Source organism: Citrus clementina, unplaced genomic scaffold, assembly GCF_000493195.1.
Source record: "Citrus clementina cultivar Clemenules unplaced genomic scaffold, Citrus_clementina_v1.0 scaffold_3, whole genome shotgun sequence".
Lineage (NCBI taxonomy): Eukaryota > Viridiplantae > Streptophyta > Magnoliopsida > Sapindales > Rutaceae > Citrus > Citrus x clementina.
The window spans coordinates 42678543-42699573 of record NW_006262339.1 but is presented as its reverse complement, the minus strand read 5'-3'; the positions used below and the strand labels follow the sequence as shown (position 1 = coordinate 42699573).

Genomic DNA, 21031 nt, shown 5'->3' with positions numbered 1-21031 from the left:
TTAAGACCGAGCTGGTGGCGCACTTGGAGATCGCCAAGTACAGAAGCAGTTGGTCACCCCCTCTCGGAGTTGACAGTAACGGGGCGCGGGCCAGGTACTCCTTCAACTGTCCAAATGCCTCCTCACATTCCGGTGTCCACTCCATCTTCCTCCCTTTCTTTATGACTTGGAAAAAAGGATGGCATTTATCAGTGGCTCGCGAAATGAATCGGTTCAATGCTGCCAACTTTCCCGTTAAGCTCTGCACCTCCTTAACTGTTCGTGGGGACCTCATTTCCATCACCGCCCTTATCTTTTCCGGGTTGGCCTCAATCCCTCGATGGCTCACCAGGTATCCCAAAAATTTGCCTGAGCCGACCCCAAATGCACATTTCTCCGGGTTCAGCTTCATCTCATACCTCCTCAACAATTCGAAGGTCTCTTCCAAGTGCTTCACATGATCTCTCGGTTCTCTCGACTTGGTGATCATGTCATCCACATACACTTCCATAGTATGACCGATCAAAGGTTTAAAAATTTTGTTCACCAACCTTTAATAGGTTGCGCCTGCATTTTTCAAGCCAAAAGGCATCATCCTGTAACAAAACAAACCCATGTTAGTTATGAAGGTGGTGCTCTCCTCATCCTGTTCGTCCATGGGTATCTGGTTGTATCCGGAGAATGCATCCATGAAACTGAGCAAACTATGACCCGCGGTTGAATCTACCAACTGATCTATCTTTGGTAGGGGAAAACTATCCTTCGGGCATGCCTTATTGAGATCCGTGAAATCCACGCACATTCTCCACTTCCCATTGGCCTTTTTTACCAGTACCACATTGGAAATCCACTCCGGGTATTTGGCTTCCCTGATAAATCCTGCCTTCAACAGCTTCTCCACCTCGGCATTTATGGCCTCGTACCTTTCCTGATTGAAGCACCTCCTTTTCTACCTCACCGGCCTTGCACCTTTTTTGATTGCCAGCTTGTGACAAGCTACCCCGCGATCAATACCTGGCATATCCTCATGAGACCAGGCAAATATGTCTGCATGGGACTGTAGACACCTCACCAACTCGCCTTTTAGTGCCTTGTCCAATTCTGATCCGACTTTCACCATTCTGGTCGGGTCATTCTCGCTTATAACTACCCCTTCCAGCTTTTCAACAGGTTCCTGACGACCATTTTTTGAATCGCCTCGGTTATCTAGAGAGGTAACCTGCAGTGTCTCATTGGCCGCTGTTGCATAGCAGCTTCTGGTCATTCTCTGGTCACCTTTAACCACACCAACCACTCCATTTACTCTGTACTTCAGCGCCAGATAATGTGTGGACATTACACATTGACTGATCCTCATGAACGGCCTCCCCAATATCATCTGATAAGGACTTTTTTCTTCTACCACGACAAAATCCAGCATCATCGTTTTTTCAAACAGTTTCACTCCCACAGTAATTGGGAGTTCGATGATCCCCATGGGTGTAAGCTGTCCTCCTCCAAATCCCTTCAAAGATGTATTTGTCCGTTCCAGCTTTAAGTCTGAGATCCCCATACCATCTAGGGCCGACTTGAACAGAATATCCACTGAGCTGCCTGTATCCACCAATATCCGCCGCAACTCTGTACCTGCCACCGATGCTTTAATCACCAAGGCATCCTCATGAGGGTAAAGAATGCCTTCTTCATCGTCCTCTGTCCACATAATGGGAACTTGTCGCACCTTCGCCCTCTTGGCTGCTGGCAAATTGCAAAGCATTTCTTTGCCAACCATGGCATATCTCTCATAGTTCTTTCGAGCCCTATTCGAATCCCCGGCCAATGTTGGCCCTCCTGCTATCACTCGGATGGTCGGCTGCTCTCGTTCCAATCCCCCTTCAACCTCCTCATCCCGTGCATATTGTGTTTCAATAACGGGAGACACTCCAGCTACATATTCATCCAAATATTGGTTCCTCACCAGATCTTCCACCTGAATTTTTAGGTCACGGCATTGGCTGATAGTATGACCGTGAGTGTTGTGAAATTTGCAGAATTTGCTCTTATCGCGTCGGTGAGCAGGTTTTGTTATAGGGGCCGGAGGATACAACAGACCCCGTCCTTCAATCCGTTCATACAGTTCCTCCATAGAAATCTTTAATGGAGTGTACTGTCCATATACCCTGCTCTGGTCAACCAGCTGAACTGCTCGGCTATCATGCATGTCAGCTCGGGCTGCTACAACAGGTTGCTGCTCTGGTCGTCCAGACCTGTATCTATCTGCGCTTAACGCCCTAGGAGCGTTGTGATAAGGGTGGGCAGCAATCCGCCTGAATTCTCGTTGTCGGTCTGGGATCGGGGGGCCCGGAGGTTGAACCCGGCTATGTTGGAACTGTTGTGCTCTTGGGGCTACGGGGTACGGTCTGGATCGAGCTGATACTCCGCCCATCCCAGAAGACTCTCCTGTTCGGTTTCCCAACCCGCTTCCCTTCGGGGCTCTCCGCTCCTTTTGCCTCAGCTCTTCCATCTGTTCACTTTTCAGTCTTGCCGATTTCTCCTCTTCAATTTCTATATCTCGCCTCGCCTGTTCATATCCTGACGAATAACTCTGTATGAGGGGGCTTCTCAAGTTATACCATAACCGGCCGATTCTTACTCCTTCTTTCAATCCCCTCAATGCCTGCGGGTGATTAAAAGCTCCCAGGTCCAGCACTGCTCGGTGATACCGTTTCACGAATTCTCGAAGGGATTCGTGCTCCTCCTGTTTCATCCCCAACAGTTCCATCATATTGTCCTCTGGGGCCACTGCCCCTCGGAATTGCTCGGCCATCTCCTGGCACATCTGCTCATACCCCTTTATACTTCCTCGAGGCAACTTACGATACCATTCCCGAGCTCGTCCTTCTAGCGTCAATGGGAACACCCGGCATCTCTGAACTGGTGTCAACCCTTGCACACCCGTCATGTCGTTGAAATACTCAATGTGCACCAGCGGGTCACTCCGCCCGGAATACTTGAGGTCGGGGAAGTGGAACTCCCTTGGGATAACGGTACTCATGATTGCAGTTGATAACGGAGATTCTTCATCTAGCATTATCCTCCAGCTTGGGGGCTTTCTCTTGCCCTGTATCTCCTCTATCACTTGCGCCAATCTGTGCACCTCCCCTTCCAATTCTAAAGCACGGTCAGGATCGCGTGCGGCAATTTGATCTCGCTCCTGCTCGGCGTTCTGCAACCTCTGTCTGAGTTCCCCTTCATCCACATTGGCCCTTTGGCCATTTATCTCCGATACCCGCCTGGGACGAGGTTGATCTCTTGCTTCGTCTGTATGTTCCCCTGTAACCCGTCCAACACTTGTAAGGGGCACTTCATTAGACTGTCCTGCAGGCGAGAGGATTTCCTCGACTCTTCGCCTCCGATGGCTGGGTTCTGCTCCAACCTCATTTCTTCCCACGGGGGTCTCGCAATCCCTTCTCCGCTCATCCCTCAGCTCAAACAACACAGCCGTAAGGGTCTCCATTTGTCTTTCCATCCGCTCCAGTCTATCTTGTGTCACCTTCTCACGGGCTTCATTTGCACTGTCCCGGAGCGTGCTTGTCTCCACCGATTCGTTCTCCATACCCACTTGTCTCCTGTTTCTCCAGTAACTACTTGTTTGGTGGTAGCTTTTTATTCGAATTCCCCACAGACGGCGCCAAAATGTTGATGCGTAAATCTGTTCGCTTGATGACCGACCAGATTCCTCCACCAACGATTAAGTTGTCAACTACTGTTCTCTTGCTCGACCTGCGTTCATCAAAAACAGATCAGAGACGCCGGTGATTTTGCCGGCGTAAATCCTCCGATGCTTAAGTTAGCATAAGGTCTTTACGGGAAAACAATTGAATATACGAAGGGTTTTTGTTTCACAGTTTGCAAGAAGTCTGGGTTCAATTTGGCAGCGCTTTCCCTCTCTTCATTTTTTCCGACCCATTTCTTCATCGGTTTTTCTTCCTTTTATAGCCGTTATTCTACATTCCCCTTCTGTCTTCCTTCCCCCCTTCTTCGGATAATGGTCAGTTATCGAGCTTTAATTGCTACATCATGGGTAACTGTCAGTATTGAAAGCCTCATAACGGTTCCGGGAAAAACGCATGCGTCACGAGTCTATGGAATCGTGTTTCCGCTCTTTTCGAAAACGGGTGTCAGCTCGGCATATATCTCTGGTCGGGCTCTCGTTTCTGGTCGGGCAATCGTTTCTGGTCGGGCCACATTCGCCTCCACGCTCCGCTTGCACCATTCGGTTGAGGTGAGCCGTACCAGGGCGAAAGTAGTAGCCTGGCCGACCTGGTGCTTGTATGTACTCAACATGCATGCCAGCCTGCTCTCCTCTAAAAAGATAAACTAAAACCAATTTTGATTGTATTCTAGTCTTTTTTATAGATATGTCCTTTTAATTAGTATCCCAAAACCACACATAAAACAAAACTCTTTTTTGTCAATTGTTTTCTTAATTTTCCAAGCTATGGAATCTAAAGAAGAGCAGCAAACGAATAAGTTTCTAGCAAACCAACAGCTCAAAAGTTCCTCAAATCTCCTTCCTAAAATCACAACAACTAATAAAAATAAACCCACCAGTTCATTGTTCGTAGCAAATACATTCAGCTTTATGTTGGACGGCTTCTAAATGCCCTCCATCTTATTTACACAATCTTACAAAAATCAAATAAATAAGATAATATGCTTCAAATAGATCATGTAAATACAAGCTGCCATCTCAGAATGAGTAACAAATGTTCCCTTAAATTTGTGAAGCCAAAGACAAAGAATCAGCTTGCGACGGTTTTAGGTAAGTGACAAAGCTAGGTAGCTACTAAAATGGAATCAAAATTTAATTAGCAATTAATGCAAAAACATGATTTATATTGACCATATGTTTTTGTGGCTACCATAATAATATTCTCAGATTGACCAAAAATAACAAACAAGAAATAATGATATAGATTTTGGTGCCAATCATTTTAACTAAGATTTTATGTTTTCAGAATGATGTCAACAAAATCCAACCACATGGAAGGAAATATTCCTACTAAATTAACTAGAATTGCTGTTTTGTTGCTTATTATATATGTGAGTGAATAGTGAGAGAGTAAGCGAGTCACATGAGATAAAACAAGATGATGGTTTTTGAATTTTGAACATCTTCTATATCTTTAATTCTAAGGTTCTTTTGCTGACCCTAAAATAAAATAAAAATAAATTAAATTTTTAGTGTATATACCCATATATAGATTTGTTAAGATTTTCTTCGTTCTTTTCTAGCTTTGTCTTTTATTCCTCTAGAGTTCTCATCGTGCCATGTGACCGTCTTTGTTCTTTAAGCCTTTGTAATTTATATGTTTCTATATGAGGGGACTAATAAATCTCATATGTATAGTTAAAAAAAAGCAATGGATTCATAGTTATCACTTAGCATTTGCTTATGAATATATTATTAATTAATCATATTCTACGGGCCGATCAAATTGTGAGATGGAGAAATCCTACTATTGGGTGCTTTGGAGCCGTTGATTTAAGAGAGAAGAGAAACGGTTTACTTTTATGTTGTTTTAATGATCGAGTGTGGCTGCTGAGTGGAATTTTTTAAAGCTAACCAAAAGTGAGGGTAGCAAGGGTGCAATGAGAGTAATCAGTAATGCCATATAATTCAATTAAATAAGTATAAGAAAATTGAGAGAGAGAAAGAGGTAAAAAGGTTTAATGAAGACTATAGTTGTTGAAATCTTTTGGGGCCCTTTTTCATTTAACATTATATTAATTGAATTCAGACCTAACCCCCAAATATCTATTGCAACTAGTAAAGGATTTATATTCCTTTTTCTCTCGCTGACCAAAAACATATAAGGAGACTCTACCAAACTCTGCAGTTGAATTTTTCTTTTTTTTTAATCAAATTTCTTGTGATACTAACTTGGATTAACTGTCCCACTATGACATACTTACCTCCAATAACATTCAAGAGAATGTATTTATTCTGCCTACATTATATGATGGAAATGTCTATCTATATCCAATCACAGTAGAAGATAATAAAGCCCGATCACCAACTATGTTGATGTTGAAATTCAAACATGCGCCCTTGTTGAAGGCACAGGTGGTGCAATCTGGTCTATATTCTCTGTGGCAACTCTATAGTAAAAACTAATAACGATAGGAAAGAAAAAGGAATATAATAATAAGAGATAGAAGATGCATCATAAATAAACTAGGTGAAGAGTAAGCATATACTTGGGGTGGGGGGAAAAAATTTAAGTGCTAGCTATTGGTGTATTTATCTTTATTTATTAGGTTCTTGTCAAGCATATATTTATTTACATAATTGGTTGAACTATATATATGGTAACAAATCAATAAATGAAAATTTGTAAATTTAGAGTGTTAAGCCCAACTGATTATCTTTTACATATATAAGAAACTATATTGTAAATTAAATGAAAATATTATCATACAAATTAAACATATGTGTGTGTGTGTGTGTGTGTGTGTGTGTGTGTGTGTGTAGGTTTTAGGTTATTTCATTAACAAAATCTTCAATATTTTATGTATGTGGAACTCAATGAATCCTCAAAAAATTCAAAAATAAATGACAAGAATCTAGTAGAAATAGTGCAATACAACGACTATGTCATGGTTAACATTTAGTTTATTACACATCAATGTTGAGTATCATGCATTAATGAAACTTATGGAAAAAAATTGAAAAAAAAAATTGCTACCATATATATATATAGAAGGTAAATGCTAATTTAGTCCATGTATTTTAATTTAAGTATTGTTTAATCTCTATATTTAAAAAAATATCTCAAGACACACCTACTGTTAAATATGTTATCCTCTTGCTCTTACTTTTTTTTCTTTTATAATAATACCCTTACAATAATATTCTTGGGGATGTTAAGTAATGAAAAAGAAACAAAGTGATAACTTATTAAAATAGCCTTAAAAATAACATAAAATTTTACCCGAACTTTTATGTTATTATTTTACTTTTAGGATTAATTTAGTTAATTAATTTTTTATAAAATAATAATTAGTAAGATTGTTGTAAGGACATTAAACATTGCTTTAATTTAACTAATATTAATTTATTTATAAATATTTTTTAGCAAGATTATTGTACGAGTATAAAAGATACTAGTTCTTCCACATTAACATTATTTGTTAATTTACTAAATTTAACCTTTTTAAAGATAAATTAGTTGATGTTAAGAATATTTTTGCAAGGATATTATTAGAAAAACTGAGAAAAAGTAAGAGTAAGAATGTAACATATTTAATTGTAAGGATGTTTTGAAGTATTTTTTAAAATATAAAGATTAAACATATACTTAAATCAAAGTATAAGGATCAAACGAGTGTTTGTCATGTATGTGTGTGTATATACACTTTCTTGTTTTCAAAACTCAAGATTAATGTTTTTTGCTCCACAAAATTTAAAGAAAAAACCATGACAACAGTAATACCCACAACTGAAGTCGGCAAAATAATGGATAATGTCAACATTGTTGTTAGAAGCTTTGACAAAATGACGAGAAATGTCTTCTTTTAACTACTAAATTTTACGTAGACTAAAATGACTAATATCCAACTCATAATAGAAGTTTGACAAATTGAGTTATGGGTGTTAGTTGATGAAATAATTAAAAGTTCACGTGTATAACTATTACCAAATAAATCATTTTCAACAAAGCTCTCTCGAAAATGATCAATTGATAGAAGCTTTGACAAATTCAAGAAATGTGTTCTTTTAACTACTAAATTTCACGTAAACTAAAATGACACATAACCAAACCACAATAGACAAACTTTGTACCATAAAAAACTGGCTAGCCATTAAAGTCCTCAAGCATCGACCTAGCTATTGCATTGATCATGCGTGCTCTCCACTTGATCCCTCTCGAAACCTAGCACATTTTTGTCACTAACAAGGTGATGAATTAGCAAGCACAAAGTAGAGCCCATATTATAAGTAACATTCCCCTTTATATCTCTTATCTTGCAGCACCGCTAACGCTAGTTGCATATATATAAACTATAAAACCCTAAAATATACTCGTGTATACGCTAGTTGCTAATATATGAGTCGATGAAAGAATTAATAGGCCACCAACAAAGTGTTGGCTCCACTAGCAATTGAGTCCCCTTAAATGGCTTGACTGGGTTTGCTCCTCAGTTCGAGTCGTAGGGAAGTCGCCTTTGTTGGGAGAACCTGTGCCTCTCGGTTCGAGCGGGGACTTCTAGCTTGGGTTGTGGTACGGGCTTAAAGGTGCCTCCTACAGTTGGGGCCCTCCCCAAAATACCTCGTGGTCAAAACAAAAAAAAAAAAAAATTAATAGGTCAGTGATATCCTAATGATTTCGCCTTTCTCGAACTTTTCATTACGCGTGACCAGACTAATTATAGATTTTACAAGCTTTTGCATAGTTTAGTATTTAAGCTTATAATATTATATGCCAAAAACGCGCTAGCTTCTTAGCAAATACCGCCGACCGTGTAAAAAGCTTTAACGAAAGAGCAAGGATCTTGCTATAAATAAAAGAAGATTAAAATTAAAAAATATTAAAAAAAAAACTCCAAAAGAAGAAAGCTTTCACAATAGCTAAATCTATCATAAGCTAGCTGGATGTGGAGCAATGCAAGGCTGGTGCATGGTAATGGTGGTGGCTAAGAATAACAAAATCACATATCCCTATCATATCGTATCATATCATGCATGGGATATGGGTATGACTAAGTGTGTCTATATATATATATATATAAGCGTCTCTTCTTTGTTATGTTGCATTTGGAAGCTTTTATTGTTTATTAAAATGGAGCTGGAGGAATGAGCATTCAGCAGAGAGAGATAGTAAGAGGTGAAGTTGGAATGATGATACTACTCATTCCAAAGCAGAATTTAAATTAAAAAGAAAAGAAAACATATAACTAAGAAACCCCAAACGCATAACTCTCAAAATCTTTTCATGAAAAGGAGAGACGCTATGGAATTCAAGGTTTCATGCACATGCTGCCCTCTTCTTCCCATGAATTTTTACTCGAAAGCACCGAGTGGGTGGGTGGGACACACCATCTATATAACTTTTCCAACTCAAAAATCTTCATGGACAAAGTTTTGTACTTGATAAGCTAGCTAGGCATATAGTAGAGAGCAATGAAAGTACAAACCCAAACCCTCCAAACCCTAAATTTTAAATTAATTAATCACCACAATAATCAAATTAACTTAATAAAAAGCTGAAAACCCACTTTACATTCTTAATCATGAGGACACGTGTCACATTGTTGTCTATTTAATTGCATAACCGAAAGCAACACCACCACCTATATTAGCCTTCCACGTATTCTGAATAATCGAACTTCAAGGTTTTTGCATAATTACTTGATGAAGATTCAATGTAAAGAGCACTAAACGATATTTCTTGATAATATCTACAGTGAAGAATATGCCTGGCTAGTCACATTAAAAGATGTAACTAATACTTGCAACATAATCGAATTTGCTCTATTTAGGTTTTCTCTCTTATGAAGTCTCACAGTAGCTACCTTTATTCCTTGTCTTTGTCATTAGCTCAATTTAATAAAAATCCTCTTTTACATCATGCAACACTCACTCTCAATTCTTTCACATATTTAATTTCTAGACACTAACCAATTACTTCTTATAGCTTTAATGGGATTGGGACAAAACAGTAGCAAAGCTAGCATCAATTTTTCAGGTGGGCTAAATTTTTTTAAAAAATGAAATTTACTTCTCAAAAAAATTGTTTTATACAAACGAAATTAAGCACACTATATAAACAAAAATCTAATCATAAAACTACAAAAATCTAACCATAAAACTATAAAAATATAATGTAAATAAGAAAAATATTAAATTTGTTTTTTTTTTATAAATATTAATAAAATAAATTTATAAATTATAATTATTATTTTTTTCTAAAAAGCTAACCCGGGCTGCTGCTCGGGTTAGCCCACCTTTAGTTTCGCCTCTAGACAAAACTATCATCTACTAAACACCAATACTTATGTCGTATAATTTGAGAAAAATCTCAGATTTTGAATAGTTTTTACTCTGTTATTACTCAAACTCACGTGAATGCAAACATAAAGTGTATTTAAGAAATCATTTAGGACTAGCTTAATAATCAAAGAGCAATTAAGTGGGATGAGCAACAAGGGTTTTTGGGGTGGAACCTTGAAGGGAAACCAGATCTTTTTGGGTAGAAATCACAATAGCGAGTGCCAGTGTGCATGGAAATTGTAAAGGGAAGTTTGTGGACAGACGTGGGACCGACACATGGCACTAGTGTGGTGATGAAGGTGGCTGGCGGAATGGGCTTTGTGGGCCGAAACAGCCTTACAAGTCGCAATCCCAAGGCTTGGGCCCTTGTGGGGTTCAGTCCCCCACACAATTAGCAACTTGGAGTTGGCTCATCCACTCCACGTGGGGGCCCTAGTCAGCACAACGTATCTGACACGTGGGCATCCATTTCTAGAGTTTATTTCAAACTCTGTGGGCCCTCAAAAGTCAAAACACTCTTCCTGGGTCCATAGAATCAGATGAGGATGACGTGTCACTGTCATGCTCCCTAATTCTCCCTCTAATTCTCTTCTTTATACTCTCTATACGAAGGTAACATTTTCTGGTTACCTCATTTTCATTACTAATGCTTGTTACTGAATAAAAATAAAACTTCCAATTAAAATCTCCGATCACGTTTCAATTTTTGACAGCGAACGGCAGAAAACTCTAATAACTCCGGCACTAACGGAAGCGTTTCCCTCAAATTTGATAATTGTTATCATATATACGCAGCAGCTTCCTATAATTTCTCAAATGTAATAACAAAAACAAACGGAAAAATATTGAAAAAGCTCTTCACGTCTAAAACTTTCCCAAAGTAAGAATAAAATAACTCCGAAAAGATATGCTAATCCTGAATATTTTAGAGCAAGTATAATTTAGTAAGATCCAATAATATAATGTTTTAAAAAATAGTGAATAAAATAGCCATTATGATCATTTGAGAATGACCCTGAAAGCGCATCAACTCATACACCACAGTCACATGCACATCAGCACATCCCTTAGCCAACTCCCTCTATATAAGCATCCCACTCTCCCTCCAAACCAAACACAACAACGACAACCAAAGCAATTAACAAACTCAATTCTCTCATTAGCTCTCTATTCAACTTTATTTCATACTTTCTCCTGAACAATCCCAAAATAGAATCCTTTTTCAAAATGGAGAATTTGTTTCGTCTTGTTGATCATGAAGATTTCTTGTCTCGTAGATGCATTTGGGTAAACGGTCCAGTCATCGTCGGGGCCGGACCCTCTGGTCTAGCCACAGCTGCTTGCCTCAGAGACCAAGGAGTGCCCTTTGTTATGCTCGAAAGAGCTGAATGCATAGCATCTTTATGGCAAAAACGCACCTACGACAGGCTTAAGCTTCACCTACCTAAGCAATTCTGCCAACTGCCTAAACTACCATTCCCCGAAGACTTCCCCGAGTACCCAACAAAGAGACAATTCATTCAATATCTTGAATCATACGCTGAGAAATTCGAAATCAACCCACGATTCAACGAGTGCGTTCAGTCAGCTAGGTACGATGAGACTAGTGGCTTGTGGAGGGTCAAGACCGCCTCCTCAGCTGGCTCGACCAAGACCGAGTTCGAATACATTTGCCGGTGGCTCGTAGTAGCTACTGGCGAAAATGCTGAGCGTGTTATGCCTGACATTGAAGGATTGGCGGACTTTGGGGGTGAAGTTATTCACGCTTGTGATTACAAGTCCGGCGAAAAATACAAGGGAAAGAAAGTACTAGTTGTCGGCTGTGGCAATTCTGGCATGGAACTGTCTCTTGATCTTAGTAACCACAATGCCTCTCCATCAATGGTTGTTCGTAGCTCGGTAAGTATTATTATCAATATAGTAACTTTTTTTTTTAAAAAAAAAAAAGAGTTATATTTTAAGAAATATAGTAAAAAATTGGATTCTTCTAATCAAGCGCTGGTTTTGGTCTACAGGTTCATTTGTTGCCAAGAGAAATCCTTGGTAAATCGACATTCGAATTGGCGACATTGATGATGAAATGGCTACCACTATGGCTAGTTGACAAGATTTTGTTGATTTTAGCATGGTTCATACTCGGAAACACCGAAAGTTATGGGCTAAAGAGGCCATCGATGGGACCGTTGGCACTCAAAAACACTATGGGAAAGACCCCAGTACTGGATATCGGTGCATTGAAGAAAATCAGATCCGGGGATATCAACGTGGTCCCTGGAATCAAGAGGATTTCATGTGGCCAAGCTGAACTTATTAACGGGGAGAAACTTGATATTGACGCAATTGTTCTCGCTACAGGGTACCGCAGCAATGTTCCTTCTTGGCTTCAGGTAAGAGAAAGTTCCAATTCTTTAGGAAGGTTCTGCTGTGATCAATTAGCCAAGTGTGGACAAATAAGCTGATCTTGTTTTGGTTTTATGATGCGCAGGAAAGTGAATTTTTCTCCGTGAACGGATTCCCAAAGGCACCATTTCCACATGGCTGGAAAGGAAATGCCGGACTCTATGCAGTTGGGTTCACAAGGAGAGGGCTCTCCGGTGCATCATCAGATGCCATGAGAATTGCACAAGATATTGGCAAGGTCTGGAAAGAAGAAACTAAGCAACAGAAAAAGAGAACCACCGCTTGCCATAGAAGATGCATTTCTCAGTTCTAAATCATCCATTCAGAAGCCTTTGTACTGAACAGCTAGGATCGATTTTTGTTATGTTAGTTGTAAAAAAATAAAATAAAATAAATATATAGACTGTCATACACAGGAAAATAAAGAAACAGACAGCACACAGACGGAGCCCTCTCCAAAGGCCCAAGTTTTGAAATGTTTGGGCATTTTGTAAACTGAGGATGATGAGGCTTTTTCTTGTTGTTTCTTTTTTTTTTTTTTATTTGAATTTAACTCTTACCAAGTTTCATGTAGTCTTTGTATTTACAGCGTAGAATTGTAACTTATATGTGATATAAAGAAATTTAATCTCTTTTCAATCAAATACTCCCTCTCCCTCTCTCTCTAGTTTTGATGATGATTTCTACTGCATTAATTTAACCCAAAAAAAAAACAATAAACTTGAAAAAAGCTCAAGTAATTAATCTTGTAATCTAAAGAAACTAGTTAGGATTTTCTTGTTTCTCCTATCACAAGAGTTTCATATATTAATGTGACAATTATTCAAAGAATCAAATCTCTTTCTAAGCTGTCAACTATGTGGCAACCATTGATCAATGGAGTTGTAGTTGAGGAAGAATACTATATTCTTCTTTCTCATTTCAGAAAACTAGGACTTTGATGTTAAGTATGATGATCATTATTCCCAGTTGACATATAAAAGCTTGAAACTTCGCATACTCTTAATAACTCACGATTAGTCTCTCTAATTAATGCACCTCAGCTCCGCCACGCGCACTGCCTTTGGTTTGGTGTTTTTTTTAGGATAGCCGATTCCAAGATGGGGCTGTACATTACAATATCCATTTAATATTATTGTCTTTTTGTTTGACCAAACTTAGGTTTATAAATCTCTCTCCCTCTGATGCCTTGCACATGCCACAAACAAAGCCCTCATGCAAAATTACAGTTAAATCTTTACTGTAAGCATAGTTGAATACTTGAATCCAGTTGAAATGAGCTTCAAAAACTAACAAACATTTGGCCAATGAGCTGAAGAATATGCTGTTGAGCTATTGTAAATGGTTTAATTAGTGCTGTGGAGGGAACTGGGAGCCAGAAGCCAAAGAGTCCAAAAATATGATTTCACTGGCGTCGCCCGGACTCGAACCGGAGACCTTCAGTGTGTTAGACTGACGTGATAACCAACTACACCACGACACCTCCATGCTTCTTTTTGCCATCTCTACATTTAAGATTAGTAAGCCTGAAATTGTTACCTACCAGTGGATTTTTAACCAGCCAAATTTTCATAAAATAGTTCAACCCATAAGCCTTCGGAGGTTTTTCTGCCTAAATCTTTTAACACATGGGCATGTGAGTAATCCAGACAGAGATAGCTACCTAAGTAATTAGGTACTTGTCGTTGCATGCCCTTTACTAAAGTTGCAAAGAGATAAGAGTGCAGATAAGTTAGTTCCTAATCAAAGCTTAAGCTACCACTTTCAAACTCCGTAAAGTCCTTTCATCCACAAATAAAATATAAAGCTAAAAAATAAAAAAAATCATTTAAAGAAGCTCAATCCAACTTCACAATCTCATTCACTCTCACTGGGGGTTAAACTTTGAGCAAGTTACAGCAGCAACGAAACACCGGATCAAAAATCAATACGTGGTAAAATTTAATACTAAACTCGGTCATATTAGCTAGGGTAACTGAGAAACATGCAACAACAAAGTCGTATCCTTGACAGAAACAATAAGAAAAGACAAAGGAATACAGAAACTGGTAAAATGAAATTTCAAGATTAAGAACAACCCGTGGGTTCTATATATGTAGCATCGTTCAGCTCTGAAAATAGATAATCATAAGATATGTGGCAATTAGAAGCTCCTGAGAATCGTGTTAAATTATTGTAGGATTGAGATTTAAGAATCAAGCCACGTTTCGGCCTTTGCTTTTCACCGTCCCAAACAGCCTAGAAAGTAGCTCACAATCACATTAGAACTAATTCCGATGTGCTATAAACTCAGGGACCTGTGTATCCTTCTTATCTATTCATTTATCTACTTTTGACAAGCCAATGACTCATTTTTCCTGTCATCATCCAGCCTTCATATGAGCAACTTTAGTTTTCCGAAAAATCTGAATGCATCTAACCGCTGTGGCATGTCCTGTTCTGCTTGTACTCATTTTCGTGTTTATGTTATCTTCTCATCTGAACACCACTGCTAACACTAGCAAAATAACACATGGAACGGTCATCATTTTTCCCTAGCCACTATCCCATGGGAAGGGCCCATTTTCTTCAGTATGCACAAATCAGGATACTCTGCAACTCAGAATTTAATATCCTTCACATGGCCACGTCATTTATGATTCTGGGGGTGGACCTGGATGAAGCACTCATTGAATATTTCCTTCATAATATTCGATTCCTTGATTAATTTATCGATCAACTTCCTGATAGAGTGATAGTTCAACATCGCAATGCTACAGACTCTAATAAACAGCTGCAGTGAATGAAATGTTGGATTTTTAATCCAACGTTGGGTTTATAAATAAATAATCATTTGATGTAAATTATCATATAAGGTTAAACTTAATTAAAGGTGATCTATTAAAATTTTCAGTAATTTAGACTTAATTTATCTGATAAGATGTATGTTTTTAATATATAAATAGTTAACAGTAATTCTTATTTTTATAATGGGTTGAAATAAAAATACTTAAAGATAACAGAAAAGTTATATTTATAGTTATAGTCCACCGGTTACACAAAATATTTTATTTTTTTTGACATCTCATCATGAGGGAAAGTACATAGAAACATTTAACGAATTTTTTAGAATAATATGTTGATCTATAAGACAAATCACACGATTTTAAAGAGTAATTAAGTATTATGAATTTAGGTACGCTTCCACATATTCGTTTATTGATTACTAGTAATATAATATAAATGTTCCTAGAATTTAAGTGATTGTTTTGATAAAAATTAATTATTTTTTAACATGGAAAACTAGTAAACTCATAGAACTCACCAATAACAAGCGACCAGGTTGTTCCACTGATTTTCTAAGTCTAAAACCCTAGATTCTCCCCAAATTATTGTTGATATTATTGTTCTCATCCTTCCAATAAACCTAAATTTTGACAATGTGATGTGATCCAGAGTCCTGACTCCTGACCAAACTCATTTGAAAGAGTCAGTCAATATTCTGAGGCATAAATAATATCATGGGCATGCAATAACACAACCAATGACAAACTTGAACCCTATCAATGCAAGCCATGATCTCCAACTGACAAAGCCAAGTTGTCAGAGCCCACTCTTTGTCTTTTCAAATCCAGTGGCAGGACTAACAGTTTCGGACATAATAGTATCACAAACTTTGAAGCTTTGACAGAGCAGGAACTGACTTTAAGCCTTATTGTGTAAGACGTTATCAGGAATACAATTATAGAAGAAGGGGAAAAAAAATGCAGCTACAAATATAAAGTTCAGAAAAAAGATTAAGAAATTAACCAGGACCTTGGCCCAGTTGGTTTAAGAAATTAACCAATTGGACCTTGGTCCAGTGGTTAGGATCTTACACTCACAATTGTGAGCGCAGTGGTTTGAGCCCCCACGATATATGTAGGGGTTTATTTTCTTCCTTAATTATTAAGTGAAGGCAGTCTTCTCCCTTTTGAAATGTGAGTAGAGTAGACACCCTTCGAATATTAGAGAAGGTAAAATCTGGACAGTGCTATATAAAAATTAATGTAAATTAGGCCCAATAATTATCTGATTGTAAATATCAGTTGTAAATCTCATATAATATGAGTTGTAATCTGAGCATTAGTCTCATGTAATTCAAAAAAAAAAATTAAGAAATTGATTGAATAGAAATAAGAACAATGTGAAGTTGGTTTACAAATGCCGATCTTGGAGTTCCAGGAAATGTCTTTGAATATTTTGCATTTCAGTAGATAAAAGAACTCTTGAAACAAAATTTCCTAAAATAAAATCACTGTACTGGACAGAAACGAGAAGAATCAGACATAGTAAATGTATCATTCATGATTCACGAGAGCCTCCTCAAGATATGAAGGAAGAATAATGCTCGGTCCCAAAGAAACAAGTCTCACTTCTACAGTATTCGAAATGGCTGTAGAAGTTAAAAATATTGCAATTGGGCTCCGATTAGCCCAAACCCGATTAAGAATTTGGGCCTACGTACCGGAACGTTAATTAGACTTTATAAATTATCCAAATTAAAATTTGTTTCATATTTTACAATTGAATTTCATGTGCACAAAAAATAGTACCACAATCACCAAAAAAAAAAAAACAGTAATTACCTTAACCTTTTATCCACCAATTATTAATTTTTTTTTTTTGAGAAAACCAATTCAATTGCTATTATTCTTTTATATAGATTAAATTTATTTCAATTTTTAGTATTGAAACTATTACAGCACACTGGCAAATACTATTATGTTCATGATTTCGGGTACATATTCCGATAGTGGAATTTTATATGTAATCAATCTTTCAAATTATTTCTTAGTCTAATCTTATGCCTCCATTACAAAAGTATTAGTTAAAGTACCAAAAAAACCAAAACCCAAATTAGACCTATGTTTGATCCACCAATTCATTTTGTTTTGGTATTATACATAAGTTAAATTTATTTAAAAATTAAACATTGAATCCAATATAGAACACTGCAAATTCTATCTTGCAACTAATAATAAATTTTTTAAATCATTTTTGAATTCCAATGTTAGGCCATGATAAAAGGTAAATTAAATACCGAGGAGTTCCCGGCAGCCACGACAGTCCCTCGCCGCTCGCCGGTTAATTAAAAATAAATAAAATGAACGTGTAAGTTAATAATAATAATAATAATAATAATAATAATAATAATAATAATAATAATAATAATAATAATAATAATAAATTAAATAATTTGTTTGCAATTAATGATTAATGAAAACAGAAGACACCACTAGGGTTTTTGGCGTTAGAGCCGCCCGGGGGGGGGGGGGGGGGGGAAGGAAACGAAAGAGACTGATGCTTTTAAGTTTTAACACCCATTCCATACATTTAATAAAATCCCTCTTACGTTGAAATTAAATTTAAGGACAAATAAAAATATAATGAACCCACACATATTTTCTCTCTCTTATCTTGTTTGCTACCACTGATATGCCTACAAAACTCTTCATGTATATCATCAATCTATTATCTTTATTTTTTTTTAATTTTTTGGCTCTCCTCTATTCAATTGGTTTATAAATTTTAAAATAATTGATTTCTCTTTTTCTTTATTTTTTTTAATATTAATTATATTTATTCTTAGGATGCTAGTATTTTCGAGTTTGTAAAGAGAGAATTTGAAGAGAAAGGGAGATTAACAAAACTTCAAAAAACCTATCACTTGTAGGTTATTTATGTGGAGGTTGACTTAAGAAGGTTGCAAACGAATTTAGGCGAGAGAACTGTTAAAAATTGCAGACTCAAATAAATGAGTGCTAATTTAGAAGAAAAAAAATGAGTATTTTTAGCATTGATTGGAGTCTTATTGAAAAGGGGGTTTTCAAAGAATAATGGGGGGTTGATAGAAGCCCAAGATTCCGATATGTAATGGGTAATGCTAAATACACCCCATGAGTTGGCTGATTAAAATTCTATTCCGTGCGCTTAGTAATTCAACGGGTACGTGGGCTCACTCTATCATTGACCAGCTAAATTACTCAACTACCAAAAATTAACAAATGAAAAAGCTCCAAGAAAATTGCGGAGCGCAGGCGCAACAACACTGAAGAGAGAAAAAAGAGGAAAAGAAAAAGAGAAAAAAAAAAAAAAAGCGAAAAAGGGACAATGGCAGTTGCATCAAATCTCACCCAATTCATTTCTCTTTCTCTGAATCCTTCTCGCTCTCTCTCTCACATCCCCACTAGCAACCCCGGTCTTGTAACCGCCAACAATTATTACACGTTCAGCTCAAGAACGAGCTTGAGCGTCAATGGCAGAAGAAGAAGGTACGGTGCCCTTTCCGTTCAAGCCATGGCTTCTTCGTTCGGGTCTAGGCTTGAGGAGAGCGTTAAAAAGACTGTTTCCGAGAATCCAGTTGTCGTTTACTCCAAAACTTGGTGCTCGTAAGTTGAATTCCGTCACCACCCTTAATTTATATTGATTCTCTTTTAAAGGAAAATCAAGACATGTTATGTTTGCTGTGTGATTTTGGTGATTACAATTCCTTTTTTTTTTTTTCTTTTGGGTTTTGCAGGTATTCATCTGAGGTGAAATTATTGTTCAAGAGGCTTGGTGTGGAGCCATTGGTTATTGAATTGGACGAAATGGGTATGCGACTCTCAGTACTGATTAGATAACTAATAATATTGTTCATATGCACTGGTTAATTGAGTTGGATTCCGAATTCGTGATCTTGGCATTAAAATTAAAGCATTGAACATTATTCTGTTCATAATATTCCGATGGCAACCTTGATTTGCACCCAATTTACATAATATGTCATAATACACTGATGTCTTGGCGAATCTTAGTAAAAAGTAAAGTTACATTGCACTTTCGGACAATCATTCTTCCATGGAGGGAATGGTTTTCAAATTTGTTTTCACTAGATGGAAGATGAGCATTAGCTTATATGATCTATCACAAGGCGTTCTTATTTAGATCAATTAAAATATCAAGACCTTTCTGTTTTTTAGGTCCCCAAGGTCCCCAACTGCAGAAGTTGCTAGAAAGGCTAACTGGACAGCACACCGTCCCAAATGTGTTCATTGGTAAGTAATGTTTCCTGGAATGCTTGTCATTAACCATGATCTATCTGGCATATACTTGGCCTGAAATAAAGGGTATGATGGTTATTAAACAACTTTTAACTCTATGGTACAAATGTTTATGTCACGTGCATCAACTGATTCAGATGCCACTTTATGATTAATTTTTCCGTAAGACTGCCTGTGAGGCGTGTAGGTGTCCAGACTTGTGTTTCACCCTCTTCTTTTTCCTTTTACTTGGTTTTACATAGCTTTGTACAACCAATGCACATTCTTTGTGTCTGGAATGTTGATTGAGATGGATGTGCTGGACGGAGAGATTTCAGCTATAAGGTTTATTTCTTGACCACAGTACAGCAAACAACGTGGATTTTGCTGGAAACTGAATAAGATAAGCTAACTCCGTCTGAGATTTAGCTTTGGGATTGAGTCAAACCAAGTAAAAACATGTTTATAGAATTAAGTTTACGGTTATTTGATCTTGCTGGAACCGTGTACCGGAATGACAATAGTTGACACACTATAGATATTGCTTAAAGTAATCAAATTGTGGGAGCAATGATTAAAACAGTCATACTTTCATGTTGTTTAAAAAGATTCTTTTTCAAACTGACAGTAAATCTCAACCCAACTGGAACAAGAAAATGATCAAATGCTTTTGGAAGTACACTTTTACATTATTCCACAGACTCTCGTCTTCATATTTGATTGCATGGTATGAATAAAATGCTCAAATTCCTTGTTCCTTTCCATGACCAGGGGGCAAACACATCGGCGGTTGTACAGGTACGCCATACATACGAGTTGTTGTTTTGACCTATTATTTATGGCAACAAAATTTCCTTCTTCTGAGGGTTTTTCTCCCCCTCTTTCTCTGGGCAACAATGTTTGACAGTTGTTGTTTATAGAATAATTTTCTTTCCTTTTGAACTATCATTCCTGTAGTTTCTGATATGCTATACACTTTTACATTATGCAGAAACGGTGAAGCTATACCGGAAAGGGGAACTTGAACCATTGCTGTCTGAAGCTAAAAGTGCAGAGAACTAGCTACGTTGGTTGCCAAGCTAGAGATTCACCTCATTGATTGAAATACATGCCACAAGTTTCATAAGTGACCTTTATTCTCTGTAGTTTTCCAATCAAATTGTATATTGAACTCATGACATTATCTTAGCATATCTTATTAATATGAACATAATTTATTTCTTATCAGAGCCAAAACACAAGAAATCTGGATGTAGATGAAGACTGTGCCAAGGTTGAAGAGATTCATCAGATGTACTGTTGAATGTAGTCAACTAGTCAATACTGTTCAAGTAGCGTGTATTTGCTCCAGCAACAATATGACGGATTTGGAGGGTCCATTAGTCTCTTCAGATAGCTAATGTATAATAAGCCTTGCTTTACTTAGGCAGTACATTTTCGTTTCCTCGCTATGGTTATGGTTATTCTGAACTTCAACCTTTCAAGTGATCGGGCGTGAATTTGGAAGCAACTTAGAGTTTGATCACTACAGAATCAAATTTAGAACACGGAGGAAAAAGAAGGATACCTTTAA

General features: G+C 37.4%; 3 protein-coding genes and 1 non-coding gene across 7 annotated transcripts; 2 read left to right on the top strand and 2 right to left on the bottom strand.

The window, feature by feature from the left end:
* Positions 1 to 928: 928 nt before the first annotated feature.
* LOC112099992 lies at positions 929 to 3574 on the bottom strand. Its single transcript, XM_024187550.1, has one exon. It carries the CDS (start codon positions 3572 to 3574, stop codon positions 929 to 931), a length of 2646 nt encoding a protein of 881 aa, XP_024043318.1.
* A 7586-nt stretch (positions 3575 to 11160) lies between these two features.
* Positions 11161 to 12742, top strand: LOC18045827 (probable indole-3-pyruvate monooxygenase YUCCA5). The gene is made up of 3 exons (XM_006443630.2): positions 11161 to 11914; positions 12031 to 12402; positions 12501 to 12742. The coding sequence occupies exons 1-3, from the start codon at positions 11243 to 11245 to the stop codon at positions 12726 to 12728; spliced, it is 1272 nt and encodes a 423-aa protein (XP_006443693.1). The 5' UTR covers positions 11161 to 11242; the 3' UTR covers positions 12729 to 12742.
* A 1082-nt stretch (positions 12743 to 13824) lies between these two features.
* On the bottom strand, positions 13825 to 13898 carry TRNAV-AAC. Its single transcript has one exon. It is a non-coding gene; the product is annotated as a tRNA-Val (tRNA).
* A 4549-nt stretch (positions 13899 to 18447) lies between these two features.
* Positions 18448 to 20984, top strand: LOC18045826 (glutaredoxin-C5, chloroplastic). 4 transcript variants are annotated; one of them, XR_002906735.1, is made up of 6 exons: positions 18448 to 18825; positions 18957 to 19030; positions 19399 to 19473; positions 20230 to 20256; positions 20450 to 20584; positions 20687 to 20984. XR_002906735.1 is itself a non-coding variant. In XM_006443626.2 (5 exons), the coding sequence occupies exons 1-5, from the start codon at positions 18548 to 18550 to the stop codon at positions 20518 to 20520; spliced, it is 525 nt and encodes a 174-aa protein (XP_006443689.1). In that variant the 5' UTR covers positions 18448 to 18547; the 3' UTR covers positions 20521 to 20680. The 4 variants fall into 4 exon arrangements, 2 of the variants coding, with proteins under 2 accessions (XP_006443689.1, XP_024045511.1); XR_002906734.1 differs by having other exon boundaries at positions 20450 to 20600; XM_006443626.2 differs by lacking the exon at positions 20687 to 20984 and having other exon boundaries at positions 20450 to 20680.
* The last annotated feature ends 47 nt before the right edge of the window (positions 20985 to 21031 follow it).